Source organism: Thunnus albacares, chromosome 11, assembly GCF_914725855.1.
Source record: "Thunnus albacares chromosome 11, fThuAlb1.1, whole genome shotgun sequence".
Classification (NCBI taxonomy): Eukaryota; Metazoa; Chordata; class Actinopteri; order Scombriformes; family Scombridae; genus Thunnus; species Thunnus albacares.
The window spans coordinates 7,646,681-7,665,259 of record NC_058116.1 but is presented as its reverse complement, the minus strand read 5'-3'; the positions used below and the strand labels follow the sequence as shown (position 1 = coordinate 7,665,259).

The following is an 18,579-nucleotide window of genomic DNA, read 5'->3' as shown; positions in this document are numbered from 1 at the left end:
TTCTGCAATCTGTTATGGCTCTATTCAAACTTCCACATCCCTATTTTACTGATGAATATTCGTTATTATTTATTATATTTATATTTTTATAATATTTCATCATATTAGCATCTTTCCTTCAAATATTATTTTGATTACAATTACATTTTGTGTGCTCAGAAATACGTTAAAATCACAATCACAAGGTAGTTGGTTGCTGGCAGGCACGGAGTAAAGTCACATCGTTTTTCTGACTGTGTTACATTATTTTGTAGAAGGGGAAGTTGATTTATAAACTCTTTCTTGCTTTGAGCCAGGGGCAGGATAAGAAATGTGTCATCTCAAGGTTTTACACTCTTTACCAAGTTTAGGATGCTACAAGAAGAAGTTACAGAAGTGATACTGAGTCTAAAGCAGCGAGATCGCCTTGATGGCAGCTTTGACGGAAAAATGACTCAAACATGAGACTGACATGAGAAATTGCCAACACATTTATGTAATGACGTTCTCGTCTGAAAGGGTCTTACTTTGTGTGCTGCTGACACTAAAGGGGAGGCAGCAGGCAAACATTACATCTGCCGCGATCCGATACACAGCTCTAAATGAATGCTGCCCTTGTAAAGCTCTCTATGTTGTAATGTGGTTGAGACAGAGTTCAAAGGTGTCAATGTGTCGAGGCGGCGCTTTTCTGGATTGTTATGTAGCGAAGAGTTTAATTTTGTATCGTTTTACTGGTCTTTCATTTGTGGAGCTATTCAAGGACAAGTGACTAACATGTTGAAAAATGGTAAAAAAAAAAAAAAAAAAAAAAAAACAACAAGTGTGTGTGTGTGTGTTTGTGCAGAGCAACACATGCTTTGACTCTCATGCTCTCACACCCACAAACTCCTGACCAGCAGCTGTGATGAGGTGGTGTGTGTTCCCGGAGAGATGTGGCACCAGTAGCAGAATGATACTGGGAGACAGAAGGTCCTCAGTGACCCTACTTGCTTTGCATGCGCACACACACACACACAAACGCACACACGCGCACACACACACACAAAATCACAGGGGATACATTGTCATTACTCTTGATCGGTTTCCAGGGGCACGTTGTAAACAAATCATTGTTCACTTCTCCGCACAGCAGGAGGGGAACAGAAAATTAGAGCGAATGGACCACAGTGAGAATAATTATGCCAAGAAAGACAACAGAAAACAATTCAAGTGACGCTGAATGAAAATGTGAGGAAGGACTGAGATTGGAAAAGAGAGAGACACATGAAGACAGAATGAAGAGTTTCAGACAGGGAAAGGGAAGTGCAGACGGGAGACGAGAAGGAGGGAGAGTGGGATAAGAAGCGCACATGGTACTTTGTCTGAGAAGGGACAAAAATAAACTCAGCTACTCATATCAAACATGAGCAGAGCTCCCACTGTGGCCTTGATATGAAATTCCATGACTTTTCCATGACTTTCCCTTATGGAATGGAGGCACATCTGTGCGCTTACATTTTGTCATTTATGGTTGTTTCTCAGCTCAGACAACTTATAAAAGGGCCTGCTTTACAATACAACAAGAAAACCACTGACAGCTCCAAAATACTTTTTAGCCACAGTTATGTCCTGTCAGTTGATCCAGACTGAAATATCTCAACAACATTTAGATGGATTGCCATGTAATTTTGTATAGATATTCATTGTCTCCAAAGGATGAAGCAGACTGACTTTGGTGATTCCCTGAACTTTCCTCTTGCAACAAATGGCGTGTGTGAACATTTAATGAGAAAAGAACAAATGATGGAAAAATACAGTACATACAACATACATACATTGCATGAAACAAGCCTCGGGTTTGTTTTTCTAGCACATGCGCGGTTGGGGCACCCATAGTGCAGACAGTCCACAGGCCTGCGTGTTGATGTTCGTATAGGGGTCCACACAGACCCTCACGGACATTACGTCACACAGACCCGTGCGTTATGCAGACACAGAAGCTATTAGCCATAAGTACAGCCTCTCATAGCCACTAGTGTGGCGGTGGACTCTTAACTTGAAAACAGCCCTGTGTTAAAACACAGCAGGGGGCCGTGTTGGTGGGGGCGTGTTGTTTCAGGTACCAGTGAGACAATGAAATACAATCCAGGAAGTCAAGTTGGAGTTACAGATTTATGTATTTAAAGGCTCATTTGACAGTAAAACACCAAACAACGGTTAATAATACTCACAGGACAGGATTTTACAACTGCTTTCACTTTACAAAGTGAAAGCTGTATTCCAGGAATGTTCTTGGCCTTGCAAGGTGACGTCACGACAGCAAAAGTCGCGCCTGATTAAATTTTTTGCCGGATGACCCTGCGTTGTTTTGCTGGAGCTCCGTAAGTTAGCACCCGCGATGGACTGTGTTTTTTCACGCAGGGCTGAAGTGGGTCTGAACGCAGTCTTAGTCTTGTTACTATATTCCTATCAAGTGACTGATAACAAGGATTTAGACATCCCAAGATAACGTATTGATTCCCATTTCACTTCTCAAAAATCCATAATCCATATTCAACAAACAAAATGACCACTGGAAACCCTGCTGTAATACTAAGCACAGTCTGGCGGTCAAACTCTGAGACATTAAGGCTCTACACTGCAAACAAAAGCACAAGAGAGATGGTGAGAGACAGTGTCCTTCAGCACTGTAACAGCGAGCAGTCAGGCAACACACCAGCCTGTCAGGGAGACATCCAACCATGCCTTCCCCCGAGCCGCATCCTGGAAAACCTGCATGTGTGTGTGTGTGTTTGTGTATGTGTGTGTGTTTCATTCACTTGTGTGCATGCAGCTCGACTGTTAATCCCACACAACTCTCCCAGGCCTGACTGGCATGTCTACCACCACGCGCTGTGTTTGCCTTCTGGCCTGTTACACAGTAATGCTGTAAGCTAATTACTGATGGTTTGCTGGAGAAAATTGATATAACAGCCTGAGCCTAATGTGTTTAACTTGATTGAGATTAACGTCCCTTTAACTCACTCTTAATATGTGATAAAGCAGCGCTCTGGCAGCCGTTCCAGCTCATCCTTACGGGGGATGACTATGGGCTGAATAACAATGCATGAATAAGTGAAGATGAGCTTGAGTGATGAGGGAGGGACAGTCAATTTAGTTAGATTTTTAATTTAGTTATGGGGTAATTCTGGGTGAAATGTTATTGCATTAAAATGGAAAGACTGTCTTAGGTTCAGATCGCTTTTTGCAGGTTGCAAAACATGAGGAGCACCGCACTGCCTTTTTTGTTGAAGCCTACAGTTAAAAAAAAGAGCCGTTTTCTCTTCAGATCATGGTAACTACGGCTGGTGAGGTCATATAGCTCCAGGTATCCAGCCACCACTAGTTTGTCCTCCGTGATTGTTATCTCCACTTGTTGTTGTCACCACCATGAAAAGCTCACCGCTCTACTCATCCGATTGGACGATAGGAAAAAAAAACGCAAATGACATGAGGCACTTTTCCACTCTGAGTTGAAGTTTTTTTCAACTCAAGGCGTTCAGGGTGCTTTTTGCAAAAACACGAGGGACTCAGCGATGTAAAAGCAGAGAGCAAAAAGCTTTACTCTCATCGAAAACAATTACAAAAAAAACCGCCCCAGGCTGCTAAAAAGTGCTCTGACTGATCAGGGCCCTTAGTCTTTCTGTCTCGCTGTCAAACACACTCATATGAATACAACAGCATCTACACCACTCTATTAGAACGACCATCTGGGTTTCACAGCTTCATTTGTAATTAGCTACAGAGGAAATGAAAGTTTGAACAGAAACATATGATAAGACGGTCCTTGCATTTCAATGTGCACCGTTCTGCTTTACCCCAGACTTACTCAACTCCTCCATGTAGTCCTACATCCTTAAGGAGTCACAGAGGGCTTTAAGCACGTAATTATTTTCTTATTAAAGTAGAGAAGTGGGAAGAGTTATTTCTGGCATCAAGGGTCAAGAGGTGACTTGTTGTTGGAGCACCTCTAGGGCTTGAATGGATTTGAAGCTCTCACGGATGAATCATCCGTGTAAAAAAAAAAAAAAAAAAAAAAGAGCAACTGCATTTGAAAAAATCCAATAGTCAAAAGATACAATGAAGCCAATCACAACTGTCAAGGAGCGCCGTGGTAAGAAACACCCAATCACTACGCTTAAAAGACGTGTTAATATATTCAGCAGTGCAAATCAGGTCAGATCCGGCGTCAGTTTTGAATGAATTTAGTAACCATGTTGCAGGGTTTTGTTCCTGCATCAACAAAGCTTTAGCTACAACTCACATTCTCCCCTCTGACTGGCTCCTTCCCCGCAGCAGTTGCCACTCTGCTCCATGGGTACTGGAGTGTTTATTCACCATATCAAACTGACAGAAAAAGCATCAACTCTCCGAAACCAGAGGTGACATATTTATATTTTATCAACACAACATAACTCGACAGTATTGTTAAAACATCCAGGAGACTCCTGTGTTCAGGAAAAATGTCCCGTGAAAACCATGTATCTCCAAAACATCAATTTTCCATGAGCAAAGAAAAACAGCCTTTTTTTTTTCAGATAATCCAACTGGGTTTTTTTAATGATTTATTTAGCCTCAAAAGGAGTAGAAACGCTTGATCCTTCAATCCCACTGAAATATTAAAAATCACCAACTTTGGACATGCATGGTTTTCATTGGATAGTGACGTTAAAAAAAAAAAAACTCTCAAATGCTCATTTACAGTCAGGGAAAACACATCTGGAACCAGCAGTTTCATCCACTTCACACAGTTGAGCCAACGGGTACTTTCCACATTCACACACTGCTTTAAACATGATGGGAACACACTGACAATGACACATCTTCTAGTGTGTGTATGTCTAGCTCTGTGTATGCATGCGCGTGCTGACACAGGATCTCGAGTGCATTGATTTATGAACTTTAGCTATTTGACCACATCATCGATAAATGTTGAAACTGTTCCACATCCAATTTCGTAAGTGCCTCATGAGGCAAACATTGTTCAAACCCACAGAAACAGCATTTCCAAAGATACAGAATATGTCAGGAGCAATTTGGGGGAAATGTATTTAAAATTGTGCACCAGACATCCAGAATATCTCCACTTGATTGAATGATGCAGCAATAAAAAACATGAAAATCTTGAGTTTGAATACTTCATGGGGTGTAAACATCATATAACTTCACTGTGAAACTGGAACAAGCTGATACAGAATATATATGATACTGTTAGGATGACCATGAATGTCTGAAACATGATGATACAGAACAGGATAAGATGATTTTAACAACTTCAAAGTTACTTCGGGTGAAACAAAAAAGGGGAAACTAAATGTTAAATGGCACAAACCAGAACAAGCACGAGTCTGCTGCATCTGCGGCTGATGATGATGATGATGATGATGAGGAGAATTATCTAAACCATTAGCTACATACAGGCTCTTTAGCTGAACATGCAATTACTGCATCCATGTAACAGTTTAGAGCTCGCGGACTGAACAAGCACTGCCTTAATTGCCTGCATGTGTGTGTGTTTTGATGAAGGAGAGCTGAACAAACAGGGGTGTGTGCGTGCATGTATATAGAAGGTAATATGGTATGTGTGGGCATCTCAGACACACATGTGAGTATGTGTTGTGGTAGTAATGCGAAGCCAGCCTCGCCCTTTCCCTCCGTTTCAACTGCTCTCCTCAATAGATTTCCCTTAAAGGGGAACTCCACTGATTTGACACATCAAAGTCTGTTTACAGGTCTTGGGGAGTGTAATTGCATATGTGGAAAATAAAAAAAAAGTTGTATTAAGTCAGATAAATTGTCTAAATCCTTGCTCCTCCTCATCCTCCCATCCAGTATACATCAACTTACTTTAATACCTGAGACTGAGAAAGACTTTTGTTGACAGTTAAGTGATATTCTAACACCTTTCAGTGGATAATGAAAGGTTCAATGACAGGCCCTTGCTGTCACAGCTGACCGTGCCTGTCACTGACATCACTCCTGTCATCTGCCCATCCTTTCATCTCCTTCCTCCCCCAGCAGCAGTCAAAGAACGCTCTGTTCAGCTGGATCTTCCAGATGGGGCTCGCTGGGGCTCATATGCAAGGACGGCCCATAAACTGTAAGCACAAGAGCCTGGCCAGAATCATCACCCCCCCCCACCCCCTCTCCACCTCCACCCCACCCATCCATGACTGACCGACCGCTGACATGAAATATGGAGCTTGAAATCCTCCTCGTGCCTTATTTTTGTTCGGGGCTAAATGATCTCACACAGACAGGTGATGCATCACCTGAGGCTTCTATTGAGTGGACATGTTAGACATGAAAGATGATGATGCCCAAACATGATCCTCACCTCTCCGCCCCCGCTCTTTCGTGAGGTCCGGTGACCTGCAACCTGAGCACTGGTGAGGGTGGAAAAGCATGATGTCACCATGACATTGGTGGGTTCATAGGTGAGGGGTCTCATTGGCCTATAAACCAATGTTAATGAACTTCCCCTACAGTGTGTGTGTGCTTCTCTGCTGTAGACTCACCGTAGTACTCCTTTCTTTCCATGGTATTTAATCCTCAAAAACTATATTACAAGGTAAGTAAGGCGCATTCTTATGGAGGTAAAATAATCCTTAAGAAGCTTTTGATTGCTACGAATTTCAGTGTAACACAGAGGCAATGACTCAGAAGTCAAATGTTGTTTTCACCTTCAGCAGCTATCCTATCATCTGAGAATGTGGTATGGCTACTTTGAAAGCCAGTTTAAAAGGTCAAAGACGGAGATTGTGGAAGTTGAAACGTTTGACGCGCCAGTAGACGTGTGCCACAAGATCCTCTCCGCCTGTCATGTGCGCATCAAAACCCGTCTAGCCCCTGAGGACGCAGGAGAGGTTGTAGACTGGCTTTGAAAATGAAACCTGTTACTTTTCAGTGCAGACAAGTGGACATTTCTAGATATATCTCAATTTATTTACTCCAGTGCTCATTTCTTCAAGACATTTTTTCACTTGTTGAAGCATTTTATTCCATTACCAGGCATATTATGTCTTTTGCACTTGGTCTCACAGCTCCTTGTGTATGATTTTACACAATTACTTATTGAACAAATAATAGGTCCAATGTTTTGCTATTTTCACTACATGCTTCCCTTAGTGGAAGAATTCACAGGTCAAGTGAGGCCAGAACATCCGGTCAAAACATCACAGTGATCACAATCATTTACCTTAATGATGCTGCTCCGGCGAGGTGCTGCTTTCACCGACTCCAGGAGGATGGTGTCGGTGTCCTGGCCGCCGCCACCGCCGCCGGGGAGGATGACACCGCTCCGCCGGCCGCGGGACGCTCTCGGCGGGATGAAGTCCGGCGCTCCGTCGCTGCACAGCCCGTCTCCAAATCCATCACGCTCAGACATGTCGATGAGAAAGATCAAGGGTCGATTTTGAAACACAGGTGAAGGAAAATTAATCAACTCGTCGTATCTGACCCGAATAAAGTTTGACTTGGCTGTGCATGGATGCCATTTAAAAGGAGAAATGGATTCGCGCTTCAGCCGCTCAGCACTTCACCGGCGGTCTCTGGAGGAAAAACTAATCCCCCCAATTTCCTAAATTATGAACAAATGCTCAGAGTCAGTGAACCAAGCCGTGTTGACTTCAGGCTGTTTGTCTGAGCTGGTCTACACAGTCCATTCCCCGAGTCACTGAAACGCCTCACTGTGGAAATCAAAGCATCACACGCAGGTACAGCACAGACTTGGATAAAAAGCTGGACTGGTGTGCTCCCCGGAGACGCGCAACAAGTCTTCACCCTCCACAGTCTTGTTTTTCTTCGAGAGCTTCAAGACACAGTTTGTGCATCAAAAGAAAAACGTTTAAAGCCTCAGTGCATGACGAGAAATGATGAGAACGAGGTGGTGTTAGTCAGAAAAAGGTCAGAAAACAATCCAGCGTTGGCTACCAGGCTGACCGAAACCTACTCCTTTCTCCCCAAAACACATCGATGTCAAAGTGCAAAGAGGAGCGAACTTGCGCTGCAGTTGGCGTCAGCTGGAGAGAAGGAGCGCTCATCTGGCGCTGCGGGGCGCATAGCTCGTACTGAACACAGCCGCTGCGGTCGTCTTGCTTGTACTCAGGGCAACAACAGACGACTTTTGACGAGAATAGGGAACACAATTGACAGTCGCGCCACCCCTCCCTTCATCCCTTCCCACAGCTCCTCCTACAGGCTGGCCCATATCATGAGTGACGCGCCGAGCGGCCAATGAGCTGCCGATTCGGAGATTTGGAAGCAGTCAAAGCTTCTGATTGGTGGAGAGGCGAGTCCCAGGGAGCGACACAGGCTCATTAGGACTTTTTAAGAACCACAAACCAGGCATTGAGGGCTGAGGGTGGTGAAGGGCAGATACACAACAGGTTTTTTTTTCTGTTTTATCATTAGCCTAATTAGATGGTATGAGGCAAAATAGCCAAGCATAGCATAGGCCTGTATGTAAAGGCCATATCTGAAATTAAAGTGACAAAACTCCCCACATTGTCTTGCTCAGTGATGATACTTGAGAAAACACATACAACGATATCCAGGTAATTAGATAAACACAGCATTTTCTCCTTAAAAAACTAATTAATAAAACACTCTATTGTCAAAAGACTGGAACAAAGCAGTTACTTTAAAAGCATATCTCATGAGTAAACAAACAATACACCATATATGTTTTCCTGAATAAATTCAACACAGGAACTATTTTTTCTCCATTTTGTCACTTTAAGCAACTTTTATTTGCAATTCATTCAAAATGCAAAGATTTTGAGAGTTACCGTAAGCATCAAACTTTTCAATCACAGACCTGAAACATGTGGCTTTAAAGATATACCACAAAGTCAAAAGACTGTCTTTATATCCATAGGATCCATGTGAATTCAGATGTCTGAGGTGCACACCTGACCCCTGACCTGTAATTATTGTCCAGTTGGAGCTGGTTCACAGTGCAGGCCAAACAGTAAAGATTGGTAGGCTGTGTAGAGGTATAATAAAAGTGTGATATATTATTCATTGCTGTGGCAAAATTGCCATTTCTCTCTTGGGCCCCTTCCAGGGAGGTCAGAGATCAGGGTCAGGGAGACAGCAGCACCCCTGAAGCTGGCGGGGATTTAGTGTCTTGCTCAAGGACACATCAGCAGGATGGATTCTTACACACACATGTTGTTGTCTGGATAATGTACAGGCTTTCTAATACAGTGACTCCCAGTCAGGGACACTTGTACCTCAGGGAGTGCTTCCGTAGTTTCCAACTTAACTAAATTTAAAAATGTAGAAATTATATTTTAGTTAAACATATCCAGCAATAACCAGCTACAATGGTGATTTATTAGTTTATCTACAAAGGACATGTCTCAGAGTCAAGTGTAACAACCTGAACAGTCCTTGCTGCAATTGAGGGTCATTGTCTAGATGGTAACCCTGGATTTGTAAAAGATCTCACAAGAGGGATCATTTTAACCCAAACCATGATCTGTTCCTAACCCTAACCAAGTGTTTTTGTGCCTAAACCTAACCAAACCTCAACCACAGCACTTTCACATCATAAAACATCATTATTTTGTACAGTGACAAACAGCACGCACAAGGAAGGAACAAAATATTCAAATCTCACAAGCGTTTGGCAAATCTAGGGTTATTAACTGAGAGTTTATAAAAACAAGTTAGCACATGAGCAGTGAAATAAAAAAGCTAAAAAGAAGCTAAAGATAATAAGAAAATTGTAGAAATGTCCACTTTTAGTCACAGGAACGCCAACATAATCAAACATACTGAAAAAAAAAAGAAAAACCAGATTAAGCCTAAACATTGTCAATGTATTAACAAAACCAAGAGTCTACAGCCATGTTAGAAGCTTTGTTAGACTGTACTTTAGCCTAGCAGTGGTTTGAGCTAAATGCTAACATTAACATGCAGACATGATAAAGTTTATCATCTTAGTTTCGCTTGTTAGCATGCTAATGTTTGCTAATTAGCACTAAACACAAAGCACAGCTGAGGCTGATGAGAATATCATTTGTTTTGAAGGCATTTGGTCTTGACAAATTAAAATTTTGACCTAGATGAAAAATTAAGTAATAACCAAAGTTATTACAATTCATCCTAATGGTAAAGGATGTTGAGATATTTCACTGAGAACCACAAATGTCAACCTCATGGTGATGCTAGCAGAAATGTCAGAAGATCACTGAAGTCATTAGGATTCATCCCCTAGGGCATTGTTTCTCAACCGGGGGTCCACGGTCCCCTAGGGGTACATAGTGTATTTGCAAGGGGTCTATGAAATATTAAATACATATATGTTTTAAAAACACCCTACAGCCTATATAGACATACCATATTTCCTCTAACAGTGAGTAGGGCCTTTATTTACCTTGACTACAGAAGGTACCAGGCCTTATTAGAGACAGGCCTTCACTTCTAATTCCCTCTGTTGGAGAAGTATAATTGGTCATATTTTAGTAAGAAACCTTGTTTTGATCCGCAATCCCAACTCAACACTTCCTGCATCTGTTTCAAATTAAAAGCCCTTCGGCATTTCAGTGGACAAAAACCCTTCATTTCCTAACAAGGCGTTTATTGTGAAACATTTGCAGGGACATGTGGAAAACCCATTGACCCGCAAGGTTTGACATACGGCACATGAAATGTAGCTACAAACAAACACACAAACACAAAGAAGAAGAAGAAGGCCTCGGCTCCTGCCTCACTGATTAATACTGTATGTTTTAGTCTTGCCCATCTCTTCATAATTATTGATCCAATATCTTTGAAACGCTACCAGGGGTACTTCAGGCGCCCTTTGACCCAGTTGTATTAATGGCACTCAGTGGGGTAATACTGGATACACTGGTCCTGCCAAAAATTAAAGCAGACCCTGTGGCCTTCTTGACCCTATTGGCTAGCAACTGACATTACTTTGTTGTTAGTCATCCTCTCCTCCATCCCATGAGGCTTGGATCAGAGATGGTCTTCATTTTAGTAAATTAGTAAAAGATTATATTCACACTGCGTGGGTCCATGGTTAAATTTTTCAAAATATGGCAACCCCTCTTTGACCACATAGAGACATTGCAGTTCCAGAGGGTTCCTTTGTAAAGCTGGCTGTGGGTTGTTTTTTATTATTTTCCCTTTTAATCTTGCTCCTTTGATTACTCAATACTAATCTGTACTGCACTAACAGTGATTATTTTGCAATTTACCATGAAGACTGTTCTGTGCTTGTTAGTTTTGTAATTGCTGTTTTTCCATACACATAATGTTTATACACCATTATTTTTGTATGAATGTTGAAAAAAACATGTTGAAACGATTTGTGAAACTACGGTTTACAATGTGGGGAAACACCAATAAAAAGAGTTTGGAAAAAAAAACAAAAAGAAGAAGAACTGTTTTAGCAATATAGAGAAATGGCTAAAACTAAACAAACAACCGTCCTTTTCAGACACCGTTCAACAGATTCTGGTCCACAGGAGAAGAAAACCAAGACAGAGAGCAAAGAGGCAATATAAAGAAGATTACATCATGTTCATGTTGAGTGTGCATACATATGCTGTTTTATGTAGTTGTATTACAATAAAGCAACTTAGGTTTTCAATTAGCCTAATGTAATTTCTGTTTCTATCAAATTGTTTTGGGAGGGGGGGGCTCAGGACCACTCAAAATATGCAGGGGGTCCAGTACCCAGTAGTAGTAAAGAACCAAATGTCAAGGCAATCCATCTAATAGTTGTAGAGATACAGTTTGTCAGTCTGGACCAAAGTGGTGGACCGACCAACATTGCCATCACAAATACTAAAAAGTTGAATTAGTAAATAACAGACAGTTTAAAACCAAAATTGAAATGAAGTGGTTGAGCTCATCTGACAGGGCTGTGGAGATAAGGTTGGTCACCACTGCTCTAATACCCCATCATGCAAAACATCTGAGCACATAACGTGATGTAACATCACAGTCCTACAGAAAGACTGAACTTCTTCATACTTATCCCCCATTTGAAATAATAGACTTTTATGCTACAAGGCCAGGATGAAGGCGAGCACATGTCCAAAAATGCATAATGACCTGAATCCAGATGAACTTTGAGCACCCTATTCATACAGGAGAATTACTTTGAAGGTAGTTGAGACTCGGCTTTAGCTCACAGACTGCCCTGAATCCCCTGAATTATTTTCTGAAGGTGTTCCAGACTGAGCAGATATGAGTGTGTGTGTGTGTGTGTGTGTGTGTGTGTGTGTGTGTGTGTGTGTGTGTGTGTGTGTGTGTGTGTGTGTGTGTGTGTGTGTGTTGGACCTTGAGCCACACAGCTGTGGAATGTGGTCAGCTGGTGAGGCCTATTAGCGCATGAAGCTCACCAGTCGCACCTCAATGTTAGTATTTGTGGAACCAGCGTACATTCGCGAAAGGAAAAAAATTGTTTGTCTTTTCTCATAATGATTGAAAAACCAAGAACAGAACAGTTTTTTACCACTTATGCATTACACAGATAGTATACAGTAGTTTGTCCAGTTCAAAGACGATTCAAAGACATGTATGTTAGGATTAATACTACTTTGGCATGGCCAGAAATAACTGGAGTTGGTCCCCAGGCGCTGCAGTGCAGCTGCCCGCTGCTCCTATTGTAAAGGATGGGTCAAATCCTGAGGCAGAGGATAAATTTCATTTCAATGTATGTGAGTGCTGAGAAATGATAATAAAGAAATCTTAACATTACTTCATGATGGAGATTCATTCAGCCTCCCCAGTTCATTTCTTAAAGAATGTGAGATTTATTCCTTGTTTAATTGACATTTAAATGCCAGGTGACTTGGCCTTGCTGCGAAATGACAAAAGGTTTCGTGATGAGGTGACAGTTAAACAAAAGAGCTTGGACAAAAAAATTTGAATGGCGTTTTTATCTCTGGCTAAAAGTCAGCAAAGGGTGAAAAAGGAATGTGACTCAGTTTCCAAATGTCCCTCTGCTGAAACTCGTGCCTTCATGCTACGCTGCCACCATGGTGTGAGAAAGTCAGAGCAAAGGCCTTTTGGAGGTCCAATAGTGTGAGTGTGTTTGTGTGCAAATGTGTAAAATGTTCAGTGTGGTCAGTAGACAGGTGCATGCTGTTCTCAGTTGGGTTCGTCTGCTAGTCTCCTCGGGACCTTGAGAAAAAAAAAGACCCTAATGCACAAGAACAGGTCATCCTATTCTGCAAACTCTTTCTCTGCTTCATGTAAACATTGTCTAAAGATACATTTATATCCTCCCTGCACTTCAATTTACTTTTGTACTTTTATTGGACTATATTAAACACATTTAGGTTAGCTACTTTCCCTTTGTTTACTCTTCCATTACTCATGTTGACAGGTATAAAAACATTAAATTGTAAAACAGGTTTCAGTAATCCACTACCTGGGTGGCTAATCAACTTTTATTCCTTTGTTTCACATACATTTGCACAAGTTAAGTGAACGATAAGCCAAGCAATCATTACATTGTTATGGTTATAAACCAGCACGCTAGTGATTATCAACAATGTTAACACTTTTGTTTCTTCAGCGCAAACTCTCGTGTCAGTTTCATCTGACGTTTGCAGCAAATGTCTCTCCAGATTGGGTTATTTTCCTCAGTGTTTACAGATGTCTTTACGCGGATCATCACACTCCCTCCACACACACACAATATGGCTGTGTGTGTGTGTATATGCATGCATACTGTGCGTACTGCATGTGCCAGGTGTATGTAGGACTAGCTACTCTATGTGTCAACAGTATGGTCCATGGGGAATATTTGCATGTAAAAAAGAGGCGTTGTGCACCAATCGTATACATATCCCAAAGTGTTTTGTAAATCTCCCTCCCTCTTGGGTCAAAGTGACAGCAGCATCTCACACCTGCACTCTAAAGCACTCCTTGTTCACTAGACTGCTCTTTTCAACAACACAAAGAATGAAACACAAATCCTTCATTGTTTTGTCCAGGGCTAATGATATTTCCTGTTGATTTTAAGGTTGCGATGACACCAAATTCTTACAGACATGTTGATATATCTAACATGTTGTATGCATTTTGCTTTACTTCGAAGAAAAATATCAGAATCAGATTGTATAATGCAGCAAGCTGATTACAATCAATGCAGAGGTGACGTGTCACTCACCCAAAGGCGTACTGATGGCTTCCATCAATTTATATTTTAATATACATGATAACAGGATCCATTGCGTACCATTATATATGATAAGAGATAAAAGGACCTCAAAGTCAATGCAAACTACCAGCGTAACACATCAATGTCAAAGGTTTAAAGACCAAAGAACATCCACAGAGCATTTATCATTTAGATGTCAATTGTATTTGAATTTAGTTTATATTAAGTTAATTGAAATGTGTCTCAGTAGTGGATGAAGTATTCAGATTCTTTACTTAGTAAAAGTAGAGATAACACACTGTAAAAATACCTCATTACAGAATCAGAACAGGTTTATTGGCAAGTAGGTTTGCACATTCAAGAAATTTGCCTTAGCGTTGTGGTGCATAACAATAAAAATATACAAGGTCAGAGAAAATACAAGTACTTATACAAAGTGATTGTATACATATCCCAAAGTGTACAAATAAATTCCCCACATGGAAAATGACACTCAAGAAGAGGGAAGTATTATCAGCTAAATGTGTTTAAAATATTAAAACTAAAAGTAGGGCTACTAAATACAGAAATTAGCCTCCATACATGTTATACTATCAGCCATGACTTCCTCCCTACTCAACAATAATATTAGTCAACACTAGATGGCGCCATCAACAAACAAATCAACAAAGCCAACTCAGGCATGTATGATGTATATATAAAGTATAGCTGTATTATATTTAATAACCTACACTTTAGTTAATCAGAGCTAGTAATGAGAAACAATCAAAAACAAACAAAGCCCATTAAGTAGTGCTAAAGATTAATGCAATAATCATGACAATAAAAGATGAGCGTGAAAGTTCATTATTGACTTGTGCAGCAGTAATTTGACGTGAAGTTTTCACTCATGGTCCACTTACTAGCTTTTTAAATACAAAAATGTAGGGTTCTGCCATCAAGTTCAACCATGGGCCGGTTTTATTATGCTTTTTCATGGTTTTAATGCCTCTCCTGTGGGGGCAGTACTGTATTAGATGTAACATGGTTATATTCATTGGGATTTACAGAAGCCTTGTATTTACTTTGTTATCTACAGTAGATTTATGAAAAATTAAGTAAAAGTTTTGATGTAAATTATGAAAGTCAAACTTTCATCAGGTGGTCAAATATTTTTGCTGGAGGGTCAAATTTGGCTGATTGGCCACTATTTGCCTACCACTGACAAACACTATATGATTAAAATATAGATATTTATAAAATAATTTACAAAATTAACATAAATATATAATAAATTAAATGCAATATGTGAACACAATAAAAAGAAATGAAAAAACACTGAGAATCTAATCTGATCAAGTGGTGATATAATTAATTCAGGCTGAGAGGAACACATTTCATAGTTAGAGCTCATCATGAGTGTTTAATGTACTGCTGTATAAACTGTTCAGTTCCTTCCCATACTGGTCTGTGTACAGTGAAGGAGGGCCCCGGGTTTCCTTCCCAGCGCGTCTTAGCCGGGTGGAGCTCCTGAATGATAGTGGTTTCCTGTTGGAGGCTCAGTCAAGTTAAACCATTTCAAGTTATTTTTGAAGCATTCTTTCATCTCAAGCAAGTGCTGTGTGCATGGCCAGCATGTGTCTGTCTGTGCTGGATGTATTTCAGGCTGCATGCTGGCTGTCTGTCTGGTGCAGAAACTGATATTCAGTTCCTCAGCTTCTCACTGTGTGTTATTGTACATGAAGGTGGAGCCATTTGTAAGTTATTTGTTGTTTTGATTTTTAATTGCAGATGTCAAAATACAGTATAAAAGAGCTACAGGTGTTTATAGTGAACAGCTGGCTGCAGTAGGTGGACATAGTGTATGCAACAAAGAGATATAAATATTTTTAGGGATTTCCACTGCTTTCTTCCTTTGCACTAATAATGCCCCTCATCCAGCCAGCTGCATCCTTCCTTCCTCTCCTTCCTTTTATTTGTTAAGACAAAAGACTGGTTAAAATGGCTGATAACAGCCTGCACACCAGCAGACAGAAAAACACGCACCGCACTCCCAATGTATGATGTGTGACTGAAATCAATCACAACTGAATAATGCCATAGGGGTGATAGGTTTATTTGTCATTAAGCCTTCCAATCTAATTTTATCATTATGCATATCTACATGAATTAATGTCCTGGACATAAAAATAACATCATGTGGTGTTCAGGTCTGTGTCACGTTCTCTGAAACAGTGAAAGTAACGGTTCAAGACCAATTATCTTCCTGAAGGCCTCAACAATGAGATCAGATGAGCAGTTAGTGGAGAGCTGAAATGGATCCAATTTTGTGTGTGTGTGCGTGTGTGTGACAGGCAGCACCTGGCAGTGGTTTTTGCATGAGGATATGCAGCTGGTGTTACTGGCTAAGAGCTTCAGCTGCCACTCTGACTTTGGTTCCTGTACCACTTTTTTTATTTGTGTGTGTGTGTGTGTGTGTGTGTGTGTGAGTGCTTGTTTTGCTGTCTCTGTGAGGACCGTGAGTCTCATCACTACTTCAAAGGGCAGTTTGGAGGTTAAGACTTAGTTTTAGCTGTAAGGTTAGAATTGGGGTAAAGGTTAGACATTTAGTTGTAGGTAGGGTTAAGTGCTAGGAAATGCATTATGTCAACAAGAGTCCTCACAAGTATAGAAAGACAAACACGTGTTTGGGTAGTTGTGTGGTGTGTTGTGGAGGGATGCTGCCAATCTTGCATGTTCATGTTTTTTATACTATATAATCTCATGTCACTGGCTGCTGTATTCACTTGAATTTAAAGAGTTCACCTGTCATTGAATGTGCTGCATGAATAAAACTGCCTTGCAGAAACTTTGTTCACATCTAGAATACATTATTGGCAACAGGATTTCAGTTCAAAATAGAGGGAAAGTTAGAATTTCCTACTCTCCACTGCCAATAAGTACAAATCAGTACTGGTAAGTATTTTAGCCTTTTTAATATCACTAATAATTTGTAGTTTATTATCTCATAGCTGATTTATTAACATGAATGATTCATGTTGTACAGATCCATAATAAGGCATCATAGGAAACCTTGGAAGACTATAAACGTCCATTGGGCTGCAGTGAATCCTCCTCTAGTGAGATTGTTCCATCTTTTTAACTCTTTTAACTCTAGTTTAGTTTTTCTTGATGCCTTATTACAAACTGAGAAACCATTTACCTTTAATTAATGACTTACTAACATTTATAACTGCAGACTTGATGACTTATTAGAAGGTTTTGTAACACTGCAAACATTTAATTGCAGAAACAGACGTTAGTTTTCATCTTTCACATCCTTTTAACTGTTCATTCAATAATTTCAATTTTCAAATTTGATACACAGTCTATTATATATCTGTCTGTCCTGTTATGTGGATTTTTTTATAATCTGAATTAAAGGTCTGGATGGTGTCATATGTTGTTCAGATTGTAAAACCCTTTGAGACCAATTTGTGATTTTGGGTCAAATAAAAATACTATTAATCTGACTTAAAACTTCTTGGGTTTATAATTTGTCATTTTTACCACAACTAACATGTCAGTAACTCTACGCTTACTTGTAGGATTCAGTAACAAGTTCCTGTGTTGATGAAAACAAAACCTGGTGTGACACCAGAGAGAAATTTCTGGCGGGAAAGACTTGTGATCTGTCTTTAGCTGTCAAACACATCAAAGGGAAGCAAAACTTTAATGAGCAGAACAATTTTATGTGCATCTTTCCATCACTAATGAAGGACTACAGATGGAGCATGTACTCAGCAGCCTGCTGTGTTCAACTCTTAATGGTCTCAGGTAGAAGTCAGTGAGTGACAGAGGTCAGAGGTCAATAGTATGAAGGTGCATGTGCAGGGTCGCAGGCCCGACCTCACTGTTTGATGCCACATGTTCTGTTATCCCTCAGCACTGCTCCGGGTGTTGTTACAGGTTCATTAGATAACATGAGAACATTAAGAGCCAGCAGTTAAGAGTTTGAGTTACAAAAAACACAAATCAAGAAAGTAAATCCTTACAGTCTGGCATGTCCACCCTGATGGATGGTCACTGATTGAATTACTTGCTGGTAATTATGTCAGTGGAGCACAGAGGGGGCAGATGGCTAATAGCAAAACAAGAGAGAGGGCATGGAGAAGAGTAAAGGCCTATTCTAAGACTGAAGTTCATCACTTTGTCCTCAGTGAGTGTTCAGACTACATTTTTATCCAATCTTGAAGCCCTGTCTTGTAGAGGGGTAATGTGGTTAAATCTCAGTTTAAAGCCTTTATTATTTCAGTTGATATTAGCACATGATACATATATCTTAATTACATTTATGTTTAATCAAGTTACCACAAACTGACACGCAACCCAGGATAGTATTACAGGGTAGGTTGGGGTCTGGGCCTCTGGGCGATATATAACAAAGCTGCTATGTGTAGTGTGCAGTGTACACTGTGTCTGATGGATGT

At 40.6% G+C, this 18,579-nt stretch overlaps 1 protein-coding gene across 1 annotated transcript in view; it reads right to left on the bottom strand.

Moving 5' to 3' along the window:
• Positions 1-8,324, bottom strand: part of plcl1 (phospholipase C like 1) — an 87,741-nt gene extending 79,417 nt beyond the window's left edge. Inside the window, exon 1 of the mRNA XM_044365124.1 lies at positions 7,196-8,324. Coding sequence (XP_044221059.1) covers positions 7,196-7,384 — 189 coding nt within the window. The 5' untranslated portion in view covers positions 7,385-8,324. The remainder of the gene's footprint in view (positions 1-7,195) is intronic.
• Between the last annotated feature and the right edge of the window lie 10,255 nt (positions 8,325-18,579).